General features: G+C 46.2%; 1 protein-coding gene and 1 pseudogene across 1 annotated transcript; one reads left to right on the forward strand and one right to left on the reverse strand.

The window, feature by feature from the left end:
• The first annotated feature begins 2,689 nt into the window (after positions 1-2,689).
• On the forward strand, positions 2,690-4,601 carry CUNH6orf15 (chromosome unknown C6orf15 homolog). The gene is made up of 2 exons (XM_046450804.2): positions 2,690-3,310; positions 3,544-4,601. The coding sequence occupies exons 1-2, from the start codon at positions 3,226-3,228 to the stop codon at positions 4,449-4,451; spliced, it is 993 nt and encodes a 330-aa protein (XP_046306760.2). The 5' UTR covers positions 2,690-3,225; the 3' UTR covers positions 4,452-4,601.
• Positions 4,602-5,075: 474 nt separating this feature from the next.
• On the reverse strand, positions 5,076-10,900 carry LOC124096801 (small ribosomal subunit protein uS7m-like; annotated as a pseudogene).
• Between the last annotated feature and the right edge of the window lie 413 nt (positions 10,901-11,313).

Consider the following 11,313-nt stretch of genomic DNA (forward strand, 5'->3'; position numbering starts at 1 on the left):
CTGGTTTCCCAGACCCTTCCATCCACTTTCCCCCTCTCTCTTGGCTCCAGGAGATCCAGTCTCTCTCTACTCCCCATTCACACTGGAGTCCTTTTCTCCCTTATATAAAATCCTCATTATTTCCTTCCCCTCTCCACCCAAGTTCTGTCTCCTCTACCATTAGTGTGCCTCACCTTCTAGACGCCATCCTCTCTGGGAGTCCCCAGCGTTGATGACTTCCTGGGTTTCTGGAACACCTGGAACTCTGGGAAGGCTTAGATACAACAACTCAGACCAGATTCTTTGTGAATGAATAAGAGCCTGGTTGTTCTGGGAGCTGGGGGCGGAGAGAGTGAGACAAGATGGGAGGCTGGCAGGAAGTGCAGCCAAGCATGTTGACTCACTTAACAAGATGCAGACCATGCAGACCAGAGCCAACAGTGTCCTCTCTGCTTCCATACACTTGCTGCTTCTGCTGTGGATCCAGAGTGAGAGCTGTGGTCGGTTAAGAGGTTAGAGTGCTCAAGTGCAGAAGGGAAGGTGGCCTTCATGGAAAAGAGAAGAAAAAGTAGAGAGTATGGACAGGGTCATGTAATCTACATCCTTAGATGGCAGAGGAGAAGCTGAGGTTGAGGATGCTCTTACATTCCAAGGAGGGCAGGGGGCACTATGTGTCCTGATAGAAAGGCCTCATTGGCCACTTCTCAGAGCCCTTTCTTTGCTGCAAAGAAATCCACCCCATCCTAGGATCTAACCTTTCCCCTCCTTTCAAAGTGGAGTAGGCTTGTACTGAATTTAGAACTGCTGAAGTTCCAAGTTCAGAACCAGCAGCAATATGTTACATTGACTAGAAATGACCTAGGGCAGCTGAACCAAATTTCAGGGTTGATTGGAGACAAAGTAGGGCTCCAAACAGTCCTATTTCTGTCATTACTGTAGAGTCACCCTTGGTTCAGCACCTGGTCCCCAAACTTCAGTCAATGGCAGGAAAAAAAGCTCTCAGAAGTTCTCTAGATGGGAAAAGTAGGGGAGATAGGCCCTGTGATACGGCGACTCTAGTTTCTGAAGTGGACCAGGTTAAAAGTTTTGTAAAATTGCTGGATGTTTCCAAAAAGGGGTACTGTGCTCCCTGTACTACAGAGTTCTGTCACTCTTCCAGTACCTAGCCCACAGGGTCAGAGGATGAGACCAGATCAATAAAATTGTGTAACAGCTCACATTTTTCCTCAAGCAACCAGGAGCCTATCTAATGTGTGTGTATGTGTGCGGGGGTTGGGTTCCCAGAAGAAATGAAGAGAACAAAGGCATTTGTGTGTGTGTGTGTGTGTGTGTGTGTTCCTGATGATTGAATCCAGGGCTCAGTGTATTTCTGCCACTGAGCTATAGACCAGCCCTTAACTTTTTATTTAAACATTTTTAAAATATTTGTATTTCACAGCCAACTTTCTGTGCCATAACAAAATACTTGACTCTAAGTAATGTACAGTGAATAGAGGTTCATTTAACTAGGTTCAAGAGCATGGAACTAGCAACTGCTAGGCTCTGGTGAGGACCCCCACCCCCACCCCTTGACTATGTCCCAACATGTCAGAATTGCATGTGAGAGGGAGAGATCACATGGCAAGACAGGATGCCAGAAAATTCCATGGTCTGGCTCACTCTTTTTTTTTAAAACACCCATTAGTGAATTAGTGGGAACTAATTCACTCCAAGAGTCCAACATTGATCATTCCAATGACCTAATTGCTTTCCATTAGGCCTCGCCTCTAAAAAGTTTACCACTTCTCAATACTGCCACACTAGGGACCATGCTTCAGTATACAAATCTGTGGGGGACACAGCCAAACCATATGTAAAACATACCAATATTTAAAAATAGACAAAGAGTTAACAGACCCTATTCTCCCACCACTCTGCTGCAAGTCATGGCCATTTGACAATAGCATTTAAATGTCCAGCTCTATTATTCCTTGGAAACAGCTGCTCTCTCTCAGTATTTCATACATTTTATGAACATATCTGACCATATGCCCAACACCCCCAATACCACCAAAGATGTCCATGTTCTCATCATTGGAACCCATGAATATGTCATATTACATGGCAAAGAAAAATAAGGTTGTGGATGGAGTTAAGGTTGTTAGTCATTCTACCTTGATTTAAGGGGATTATCCTGGATTATTTGGGTGGATCCAACATAATCACAGGTTTTAAAAAGTGCATATGGGAGGCAAAAGGAAGACACTTGATACAGTGTAAGAAGAACCTGGTGTTTGGGAAAGATAGACCATGTTTGGAATCACCAGCCAAGGAATGCAGGTAGTCCTAGAAACTGGAAAAGGAGAGTTAACAGATTAGATTGTTCTCTAAAATCCTGATGACACCTTGATTTTTAACCTGGAGACTTTTTTTTTTTAACTGGGGATTGAAACCAGAGGGGCTTTATCATTGAGCTATATTTCCATCCAGCCCTTTCATTTTGAAACTAAGTTGCATAGGGCCTCACTAATTTGCCCAGGCTGGCCTCTAATTTCCTGTCTCAGACTTCCCATTTGCTAGTATTACAGATGCATACTACCACACTTTGATTGAGACTCATTTTGGACTTTTGACTTCCAAAACTGTAACATAATACATTTGACTTCCAAAACTGTAACACTAAGTTTGTGGTACTTTGTTACAGCAGCAACAGGAAATTAATACACTATCATCTCATGGATGGGAACTAGTTATATTTCCCTAGATATAGGGAAGGAGATATGTGTAGAAGCAGTTCCTCAGATGCGGGGCCACTCCGTGCCCCAGAATCCCCTGTAGGTGGGGTTCAAGATGGAGATATGGGCATGCATGAAGGAGAGTGCTGGGTGAGAATGATCTGGATCACAAAGAGAGAGAAGAACCAAGTTTTTCTATTACTGATGGAAGCAATGAGGATGTTGGGACCCCTAAGGGTGAAGGTCCTAGTGGGCCTGATGTAGGGACTAGGGAAAGGCAGATCTGGCAACCAAGAATGAGCTGTGGGCCAGAACACCTGGATCAAGAAGAGGCAGGGAGTTTAAGGAAAGGAGCCAGGCATAGAAACACCCAGCTTTCTCTGGGACATTCAAGTGACACCTGTTGCCACAGACTGAATCAAGAATGAGGGTGGACCGTGAGATCTATTGTCTCTAAAACCACTGGCCCAGCCTGTTTCTTCTGTCCCTCACCCCACTAACAGGATAAAGGTGCTGTCTTGGACTGAAGGAGATGCTGGAGACGAGCAGGATGCTGGCCCGTGTGGCAGGGAGTCGGGTTCCTCTGGGCCTGCTCCTGGTCTGTCTGCATCTCCCAGGTATGAAGTCCATGCCTGGTCCTTGGGCAGGAGGGGACATGGGCCCCTCCAGAGCTGGAATAACAGGGAGGGTAAAGGCAGCAGGATATACACAGAGGGTACAGATTTGGGTCCCTGAAGAGATAAGAATTGGTGTTGGGGAAGTGAAGGGACTTTTAGTGAAGAGAATCAGGAAAAGGAGGATGTTTGGTACCAAAATGAGTCCATTGACTGCTTGTCTTCCCTTCCCTCAGGCTTCTTTGCCCGGAGCATCGGTGCCATGGAGGAGAAAGTTTCTCCACACTTGGGGACAAACTTGCCTCTGCTGGGACAACCTTCCTTCACTGGTCCCACCAACTACGGACATCCTCAGCCGAAACCAAACTCTGAGTCTAATGACTTAGAGGGAGTTCCTCTCAAGCCCAATATTCCTCCACCAGATGGCTCCCAACCTGCAGGAGGATCTGGGGTGCGGAGGTGGCCTCCATCCTGGGGGCCTCCTCTGGGGTTCTGGCCCTCTGAGGATCCTTGGCAGGTGATGGATGCTGCAAATGAGGACCAGCTGGGAGAGATGCCACCTGAAGGACTGCCTTACCTTTCCAGTGCTGGTGCTGTCCCACTGGGTGGCCGTCCTTTGTCTGTGGCATCCTCTGCTCACCAGGAAGAGCCCTCATCTGAGACTTCACTTCTCCAGCAGGACTCAAAGTCAGGACAGCTGCCACGTTCTAACCTGCTGGGAGCCCAGAGACAAGCTCTTTCCCAGCACCCTTTCTGGTCTCTCATCCATAGGCTTCTTCCTGGCCTCCCCTGGGGGACCCTGAATCCTGGTGTGTCCTGGGGAGGCGGAGGTCCTGGGACTGGATGGGGAACAAGGCCCATAGCACGCCCTCCTGGAACCTGGGGTATCCATAATCAATTCCCAGGTAGAATCTGGGGGAATATTAATCGGTATCCTGGAAGCATCTGGGGGAATATTAATCAGTATCCTGGAAGCATCTGGGGGAATATTAATCGGTATCCAGGTACCAGCTGGGGGAATATTCATTTGCGCCCAGGTATCAATAATCGGTTTCCTCCAGGAGTTCTTCATCCTCCTGGCCTCTCTTGGAACACCCCAGCTGGTTTCCCTAATCCTCAGAACCCTGATGAGCAGTGGGAGTAGAGATGGTGAGAGGAACCCCGAGTCAGAGGAGGGAGTGGAGCTCCAGCCCCTCATGATACAAGTTGAATCAGGTTCCATCAGCACTTTCCAACATTATCCCCATTTTTACCTCCTCCCTTACTGCTCTACGCTAATCTCCAATAAAATATAAGCAACTCTTGAATTTGCTATTTGTCGGTGTCTTTGTTTCTGGGTATAAACTGAAGTGCATTTGGTCCATCCCAGTTTTCTAGCCATCCCCATGTTTCTCTAAGGTTCCCTGTGAACTGACCCTCTCTTGTCATCCCCATCTTTGTGAAATATCAAAGCCCAGGTGTATGTGGGTGGAGCCTCATGGTCTCACCTTGTCTGGGTGGGAGGGCTGGTTTCAGAATGGTCTCTCTGGCGTCTCATCCATAGGCTTCTGCTTGGCCTCCCCTGGGGGACTCTGAATCCTGGTGTGTTCTGGGGAGGGGGAGGTCCTGGGACTGGATGGGGAACAAGGACCATAGCACAGCCTCCTAGAATCTGGGGTATCCATAATCAATTCCCAAGTAGCAGTTGGGGGAATATTAATTGGTGTCCTGGGAGCCATGGGGAGATATTAATCAATATCCAGGCACCAGCTAGGGGAATATTTATTTGTCAATACTCAGTGTCCTCCAAGAGTTCTTCATCCTCCTGGCTTCTCTTGGAACACCACAGCTGGAGTCTGAAAAGGGGAGGAGAGGTAGCAGGACTCAATGAGAGGACACCTGCTATAGGAGGGAGGGAGAAGGACCAGGAAGTGAGCACCAGGGCCAGGTGGGATAATACCCTTCTATTCACAGGGACACGAGAACCAGAGGTCACCTGTCTATGCTTATCTTTTATTCCCCAGAAAGTCACACTTCTTGGAAGTGGAGATACATGGATCTCCTCCCTTATATGCATCACTTAGTGCATTGTGCCCCGGAGAACCACACCACAGACTTTGAACATTTGTTGAGTGCATAGTAGCCCGTGATAAAGAAAAAGAGAAAAGGGAGCGGAAAGGGAGAGAAACTTGGAGCCAACAATCCTGCCTACAGGAACATCTGATACTTTTGTTCCCACGGGATGACATAGTTTCTGTGGTCACGCTGATATTTCTCCAGCCTCCCTCTGGTTTTCCCAGGAGCTCAGCATCCTTGAACAGGAGTTGGTGTGAGGATAGTGGAGAGTTAATCTACAAAAGTGCAGAAAGAATTTAGCAGGAGGGGCACCGAGCTGACTGGGTCTCTAGATTCTCTTTTCCCCACGCTGTCTACCCCGCTCTCAGTGTGCAGGTATGTGTGCTCCATACAGCCCGGGAGCACCCCAGGTCCAGGAGACTAGACAGTATGTGGGAGAACAGGCAACAGGAGGACCAACGCCAGAGCCCTAGAGAGCCACCTGCCTGAGTGAGAAGGTGCATTGGGAATTCCTTTTAGGGACCCTCCCCCATCAGCCCACCTTTTCCTTCATCAACCTCTTCTCCATCACCTCCACCTCCTTGCCCAATTACTTCCCCTACTTGGACTGTCTCATTTTCTCCTGGTTCTAGGGCAAGGATGAAGAGCTGTTATCAGGCCCAAGATCATTCTCTCAGGCACATTTTTTCCTGTCCCTCTTTTTGGTTGCCCCTTTACTATAATCACTCCTATTTGCACTTTTACATTCTGTATCAGAAATCCCCTACTTTGTTCCCCAGACTCATTAGTGTAAGCACCAGTGGACAGGGACTTTGTCTATTTTTCACTGCTGCATGCCTGGCACCAGGAACAGTGTCTGGACCAGGGCAGGTGCTCAGCAACACTGAAGGAGAGGGTGAACCTCCTCCCCATCTCTCTACAAGTGCTCTAGTTTGGACCTGGAATGTCCTTTAAAAGCTCATACGTTAAAAACTTGGTCCCCAGGGTGGCACTATTTGGAAGTGGTGGAAACTTTAGGGGTTGGTGCCTAAAGTGGGAAGTATTTAGGTCATTGGAGGTGTGCCCTCAAAGGGGACTGTGGGATCCTGGTCCCTTCCTCATTTTCTTTGCTCCTGGCTTACCATGAAGTGGGTGGTTTTGCTCTGCCAAGTGCTCCCGCCATGATGTGATGCCTTGCCACAGGCCACACACACATACAAAAAAAAAAAAAAAAAAAAAACAGGGTCAGCTGATCATGGACTGGAATCTAAATTGACAGCCAAAAGAAACCTTTTCTCTTTATAAGTTATTTCAAGTATTTGTTATAGTAACAGAAAGCTAATGCACTAAGCCTCTGTCATTTTCTTTCTTCTTCTACTGGCTTCCTGAGCCACATGACTGCACACAGAGCCTGATCTGCACTCCTGCTGTGGCCTTCCCACAGCCTCACTGATATTTCCTCTTGTATCTCATGTAAACCTTTCTCAACTCATACCATACTCTGCACATTTCACCATTTAACCTTCTATTCATGATGAAGGTATTATAGGATTATTTTTAGTGATGGAGAAACTAAGAGAGAAATTTTACAAGTGACACAGGCAGTGACTTCAAGCTAATTTTTCTTATTATCTGTCCAGGGAATGTTCAAGTACAATATGCAATTAACAGAAATACCAATTAACTTTTATTATCTGTGCTAGATTCTGGACAAAGTGTTTTTACACACACCCTTCCAGCTAGTCCTCCTAAGAACTCCTCCAGGTCCTGCAGGGCCCCACGTGTAGGGGAGATACTGAGGCCCAGAAAGGTGGGAAGGGCTTGCATGCAGGCAACACTGAGCTGAGGGGGTGAAGTTCGGCACTGATGGCTTAGGAAAGCTGGGTCTGCAACAGAGGAGGGTCTTGGGTAGCTCTGGCCAGTTCCATCAGAGTGGTCTTTGGCTTAAGGTTAGTTGTTGCTTAAAGGGAGGGGGTTGGTAATTTGCCATGTAATAAAGATGCCAATGTTGCAATGGAGACTGCTGCTGGTGTACTGATCTTAATTTTAATTTTTTATTTTGGTATTGGGCATTGAACCTAGGGGCACTTTACCACTGGGCTACATTCCGAGTCTTTTGAGACAGAGACTAAATTGCCCAGGCTGGCTTCCAACTTGCTATCCTCTTGCCTCAGCCTCCCAAGCCACTATTACAGGCATGTGCCTTCATGCTCAGCTGATTATTACATTTTTATTGTGGTTATTGGTGGAAATGGTGGCTGAAACAGCAAGAATCATTTCTCCTATCCAAGAGGAAGGAAGCTATAGGAGAAAGAGCCCTTGTCCAGAAGCTGGAAGATCACATTTCCCCTCCTGCTTTACAACCTTTCTTGCCATGCCAGTTTAGGAGAATCTTTTACCTCTGTAGACCTTAGTTTTCTCATCTGTGAAATGGGATGAAGGGAGATGTACAGCCTACTTCACAGGGTTGTTATGAAGTTTAATTAAGATGGTGACAGAGTTGGGCTGGGGCTGAGGCTCAGTAGTAGAGCACTCGTCTCACATGTGTGACATCCTGGGTTCGATCCTCAGCACCACATAAATAAAATAAAAGATATTGTGTCTGCCTACAACTAAAAAAAAAAAAGATGGTGACAAAGTGCATTAGAGACTGAAAATCTCTGAGCAAGCAAGGGGGATTGATGATAATGCTGCACATTGTCTCAGTGAGGCTGCCCTGGCAATACCATGTAGGATAGTTCTTAGGCCACAGTGGGATAGTGACATGGCTGCAATTAACTCTGTGGTTGAGTTTGGGAGGGGTCAGTGTGATACTCCCCACAGGGAATCACACTCAGGAGAAGGAGTCCAAGATCAAGAAGCTTCCTTCTCATTTAAATATTTTATTCCTTAAACAAACCACCTTTGGCCATTCAGATTTTTTTTTTCCCTCCAGACAGATGTAATGAATGTAGTTCTGTATCACATGCTACAACAGTTCAGGGTGAGAATTTTCCTTCTTTTTTTCATTTCTTTTCTTTTCTTGGGTACTTGAGATTGAGCCCAGAGGCCCTTTACCATTGAGATACACCCCCAATCCTTTTAATTTTTTATTTTGAGACAGAGTCTTCTTAAATTGCTGAGGGCCTCATTAAGTTTCTGAGTCTGGCCGTGAATTTGGGATCCTTCTGCCTCAGCCTCCTCAGTAGCTGGGGATTATAAGAGTGCAACACTGTGCCCAGTTATGGTGAGATTTTTCTAATAATTTTTTTTCTGATACTAAAACTGTTTCTTTTCATATTACCTAAAGGCCCACACCAAGCTGAGGGAAGAAAAGACTGGGTACTAAGTTTCTTGGAGTAAATTCCTGTTGATATGTCATCTCTTTATAAGGAGATGTGGCAGGAACAGCCAGTTCTAGCCCCACAGAAAGAAAGATTAATGGGCAATAAACATGCTGCTCATCACTTTTGTGAGGTCTGCCTGCCCTTAAAAAGGAACTATGCCCTTAACCCTAAGGGATTTTTCAATGTGACAGTGGTTCATGTGGCTTCCTATGGCAGAGGCCCCTGAGCTCCTCCTGGAACTTCTACTCTCCTGCAACCCATGGTAGTGGGCCAGGGAGCAGTTGGCCTCCGCCATCTTGTGCATGCCGCGTTTCCTCTTGATTCCAGGTCCCTGGTTGCCGAAAGCCTCTAGGAGTTTGTGTGACAATTTCCTCTGGCCTCCGCATCTTCTGGTGGTTATTTTCTCAGTCCTCAGTTATCATCCACTACATAGCAGGGAGTAGCAATGTAAGTCATTTAGGGACACAGGGACCTGGTGGAAATGTGGCCTTTGAGGATGGGTACCAACCCCATCACAGGCTCAGAGCTTTTCAGAGGAAGATTATGGAGGGGTTGAATTTGATGGTTGCCTGTTCCTCTGCACAGCAGCATGGTGCTTCTCTAGAAGCTTCCTTCTTATAGCTTCTAGGGTCTGTGTCATGTACTTCATTTTCTGTTTTCATCATCACATTGGTGAACTTACTAGTTACTGGGTCTGCAAACAGTACTGATCACTGAGCCTGCAAATACGGAGCTTGTTTCCTCACTGGGACAGCTTTGGTGAGTTGAGTCTTCTTGAGCTCCTGGTCATACTTCTCAGTGAGCTCAGCCACAGGGTTGTAGTTGTGTTTTTTGTCAATTATGGGATCCAGGAACTCAGGACCATGGCAGCTCCATCTCACCTGGGTTAACACTAAGAGCTTCCAGACAGCACACTGCAAATTCAGGGCCACACCCAGCTCCCCTCCTTATTACCTTCCTTGTAGGTGACAGGGTAAGTATGGATTTATGATCCATAGGGTCATAAATCTGCATTTCACCCCACTGATCTGGGCATAAGATGTGTCATTCGGAGGCCCAAAAGAAAGAGCCCAAAGGAAGCACTCACCCTCCTATCATCTGTCACAGTCTGGCGCAACCCCTTGTGGCATGGCTTGCCTGTCAGATGTGACACTCTGGGTGGTAATAATAATAGCTCCCATCATCCTACATTTACCATGAACTAGATGTGTTGCAAGATTATTTCAATCTTAACAACATTAGCCTGCAATCCCAGCAATTTGGAAGACAGTAGAAGGATTACAAATTCAAGGTCAGCCTTAGCAATTTAGCAAGGCCCTAAACAATTTAGCAAGACCCTGTCTTAAAATAAAAAATAAATAAAATAAAATAGAAAGGATTGGGGATGTAATTCAGTGGCAAAGTGCCCTGGATTTAATTCCCAGTGCAAAAAAAATAAAAAAATAATTCTTTTTTTTTTTTTCCTAAACTTTAGGATGTACTTACTCTCATTTCCATTTTACAGGTAGGATAACTGAGGCTTAGGTAACTTACCCAAAGTCACACAGTCAGTAAGGGGTTGAGGTAGGCTAAGGCACTATTTGAACACTGCAGGAATGGGTGGGAAAACTGCACAGAGCAGGTGAAAATAAGATTCTATAGCTCCCACAGCTTAATTGCCACTTGAAGTCCTTCCTTCAACAAATCCATTTCCTGTTTTGGTTACTGGGGATTGAACCCAGAGGAGCTACATCCCTGATCCTTTAAATTTTTTTTTTTTTTTTTTTTTTGAGACAAGGTCTTGCTAAGTTGCTGAGGTTGGCCTTGGACTTATGATCTTCCTGCCTCGGCCTCCTGAGTTGCTGGGATTATAGACATGCACCACCATGCTGGCTCACATTTCATCCCCCTTTTTTATTCTGGTACTAGGGATTGAACTTGGGGGCACTTAATCACTGAGTCACATCTCTAGCCCTTTTTATTTTTATTTAGAGACAGGGTTTCACTAAGTTGCTTAAGGCCTCACTAAGCTGCTGAGGCTGGCTTTGAATTCATGAGCCTCCTGCCTCAGCCTCCCAAGCCACTGGGATTACAGACATGTGCCACTGTGCTCAGCCTTCACTCATCTTTCATGTCACTCAAAGGCCACCTGCTTTTGTCTCTCTCCCTAGACCGGGCACTTACCTCTGTTTCTCTTACTAGTCAACCTGGAGGGTGTTTTCAGTGTGCTTCCCTCTCCTTTGTAGGTCAACATTCTCCCTTTGCTCTCAAGGGACTTGTGCAAAGACCCCTGAGATACCTTTGCTAGCCCACATTCCTACAAGTCCTCAGGAGTATCTATTGTGTAACAGGGTGTTGCCCTAGACATGCAGTCCAGGATGTTGGGAGGAGAATAGGACCATCAGGTCCCATGTAAAGAGCATAAATCAGTGTTTTTTAACATATTCACAGACTTGTGCAACCATCATCATAATCAATTTTAGAACATTTTCATCAACCCAAAGGAAGCCTCATGTAACAGCATTCACTCCCCATTTCCCCCTCTTCTTCCTCCCCCTTCCTCTTCAGCTCCACCTACCCCAAACCCTAGGTAACTACTAATCTGCTTTCTGTCTCTATGAACTTGTCTATTTGGGACTTTTCATGTAAATGGCCTAATGTATGTGT

The sequence above is a fragment of the Marmota monax genome, unplaced genomic scaffold, assembly GCF_021218885.2.
Source record: "Marmota monax isolate L192 unplaced genomic scaffold, Marmota_monax_Labrador192_F-V1.1 WCK01_AAM20220418_F8-fsc00474, whole genome shotgun sequence".
Lineage (NCBI taxonomy): Eukaryota > Metazoa > Chordata > Mammalia > Rodentia > Sciuridae > Marmota > Marmota monax.

Coding starts and splice junctions, on each gene's coding strand:
- CUNH6orf15 (XM_046450804.2), top strand. CDS start 3,226: ATGCTGGAGACGAGCAGGATGCTGGCCCGTGTGGCAGGGAGTCGGGTT. Junction 3,311..3,543: donor GGTCTGTCTGCATCTCCCAG/GTATGAAGTCCA, acceptor CCCTTCCCTCAG/GCTTCTTTGCCCGGAGCATC.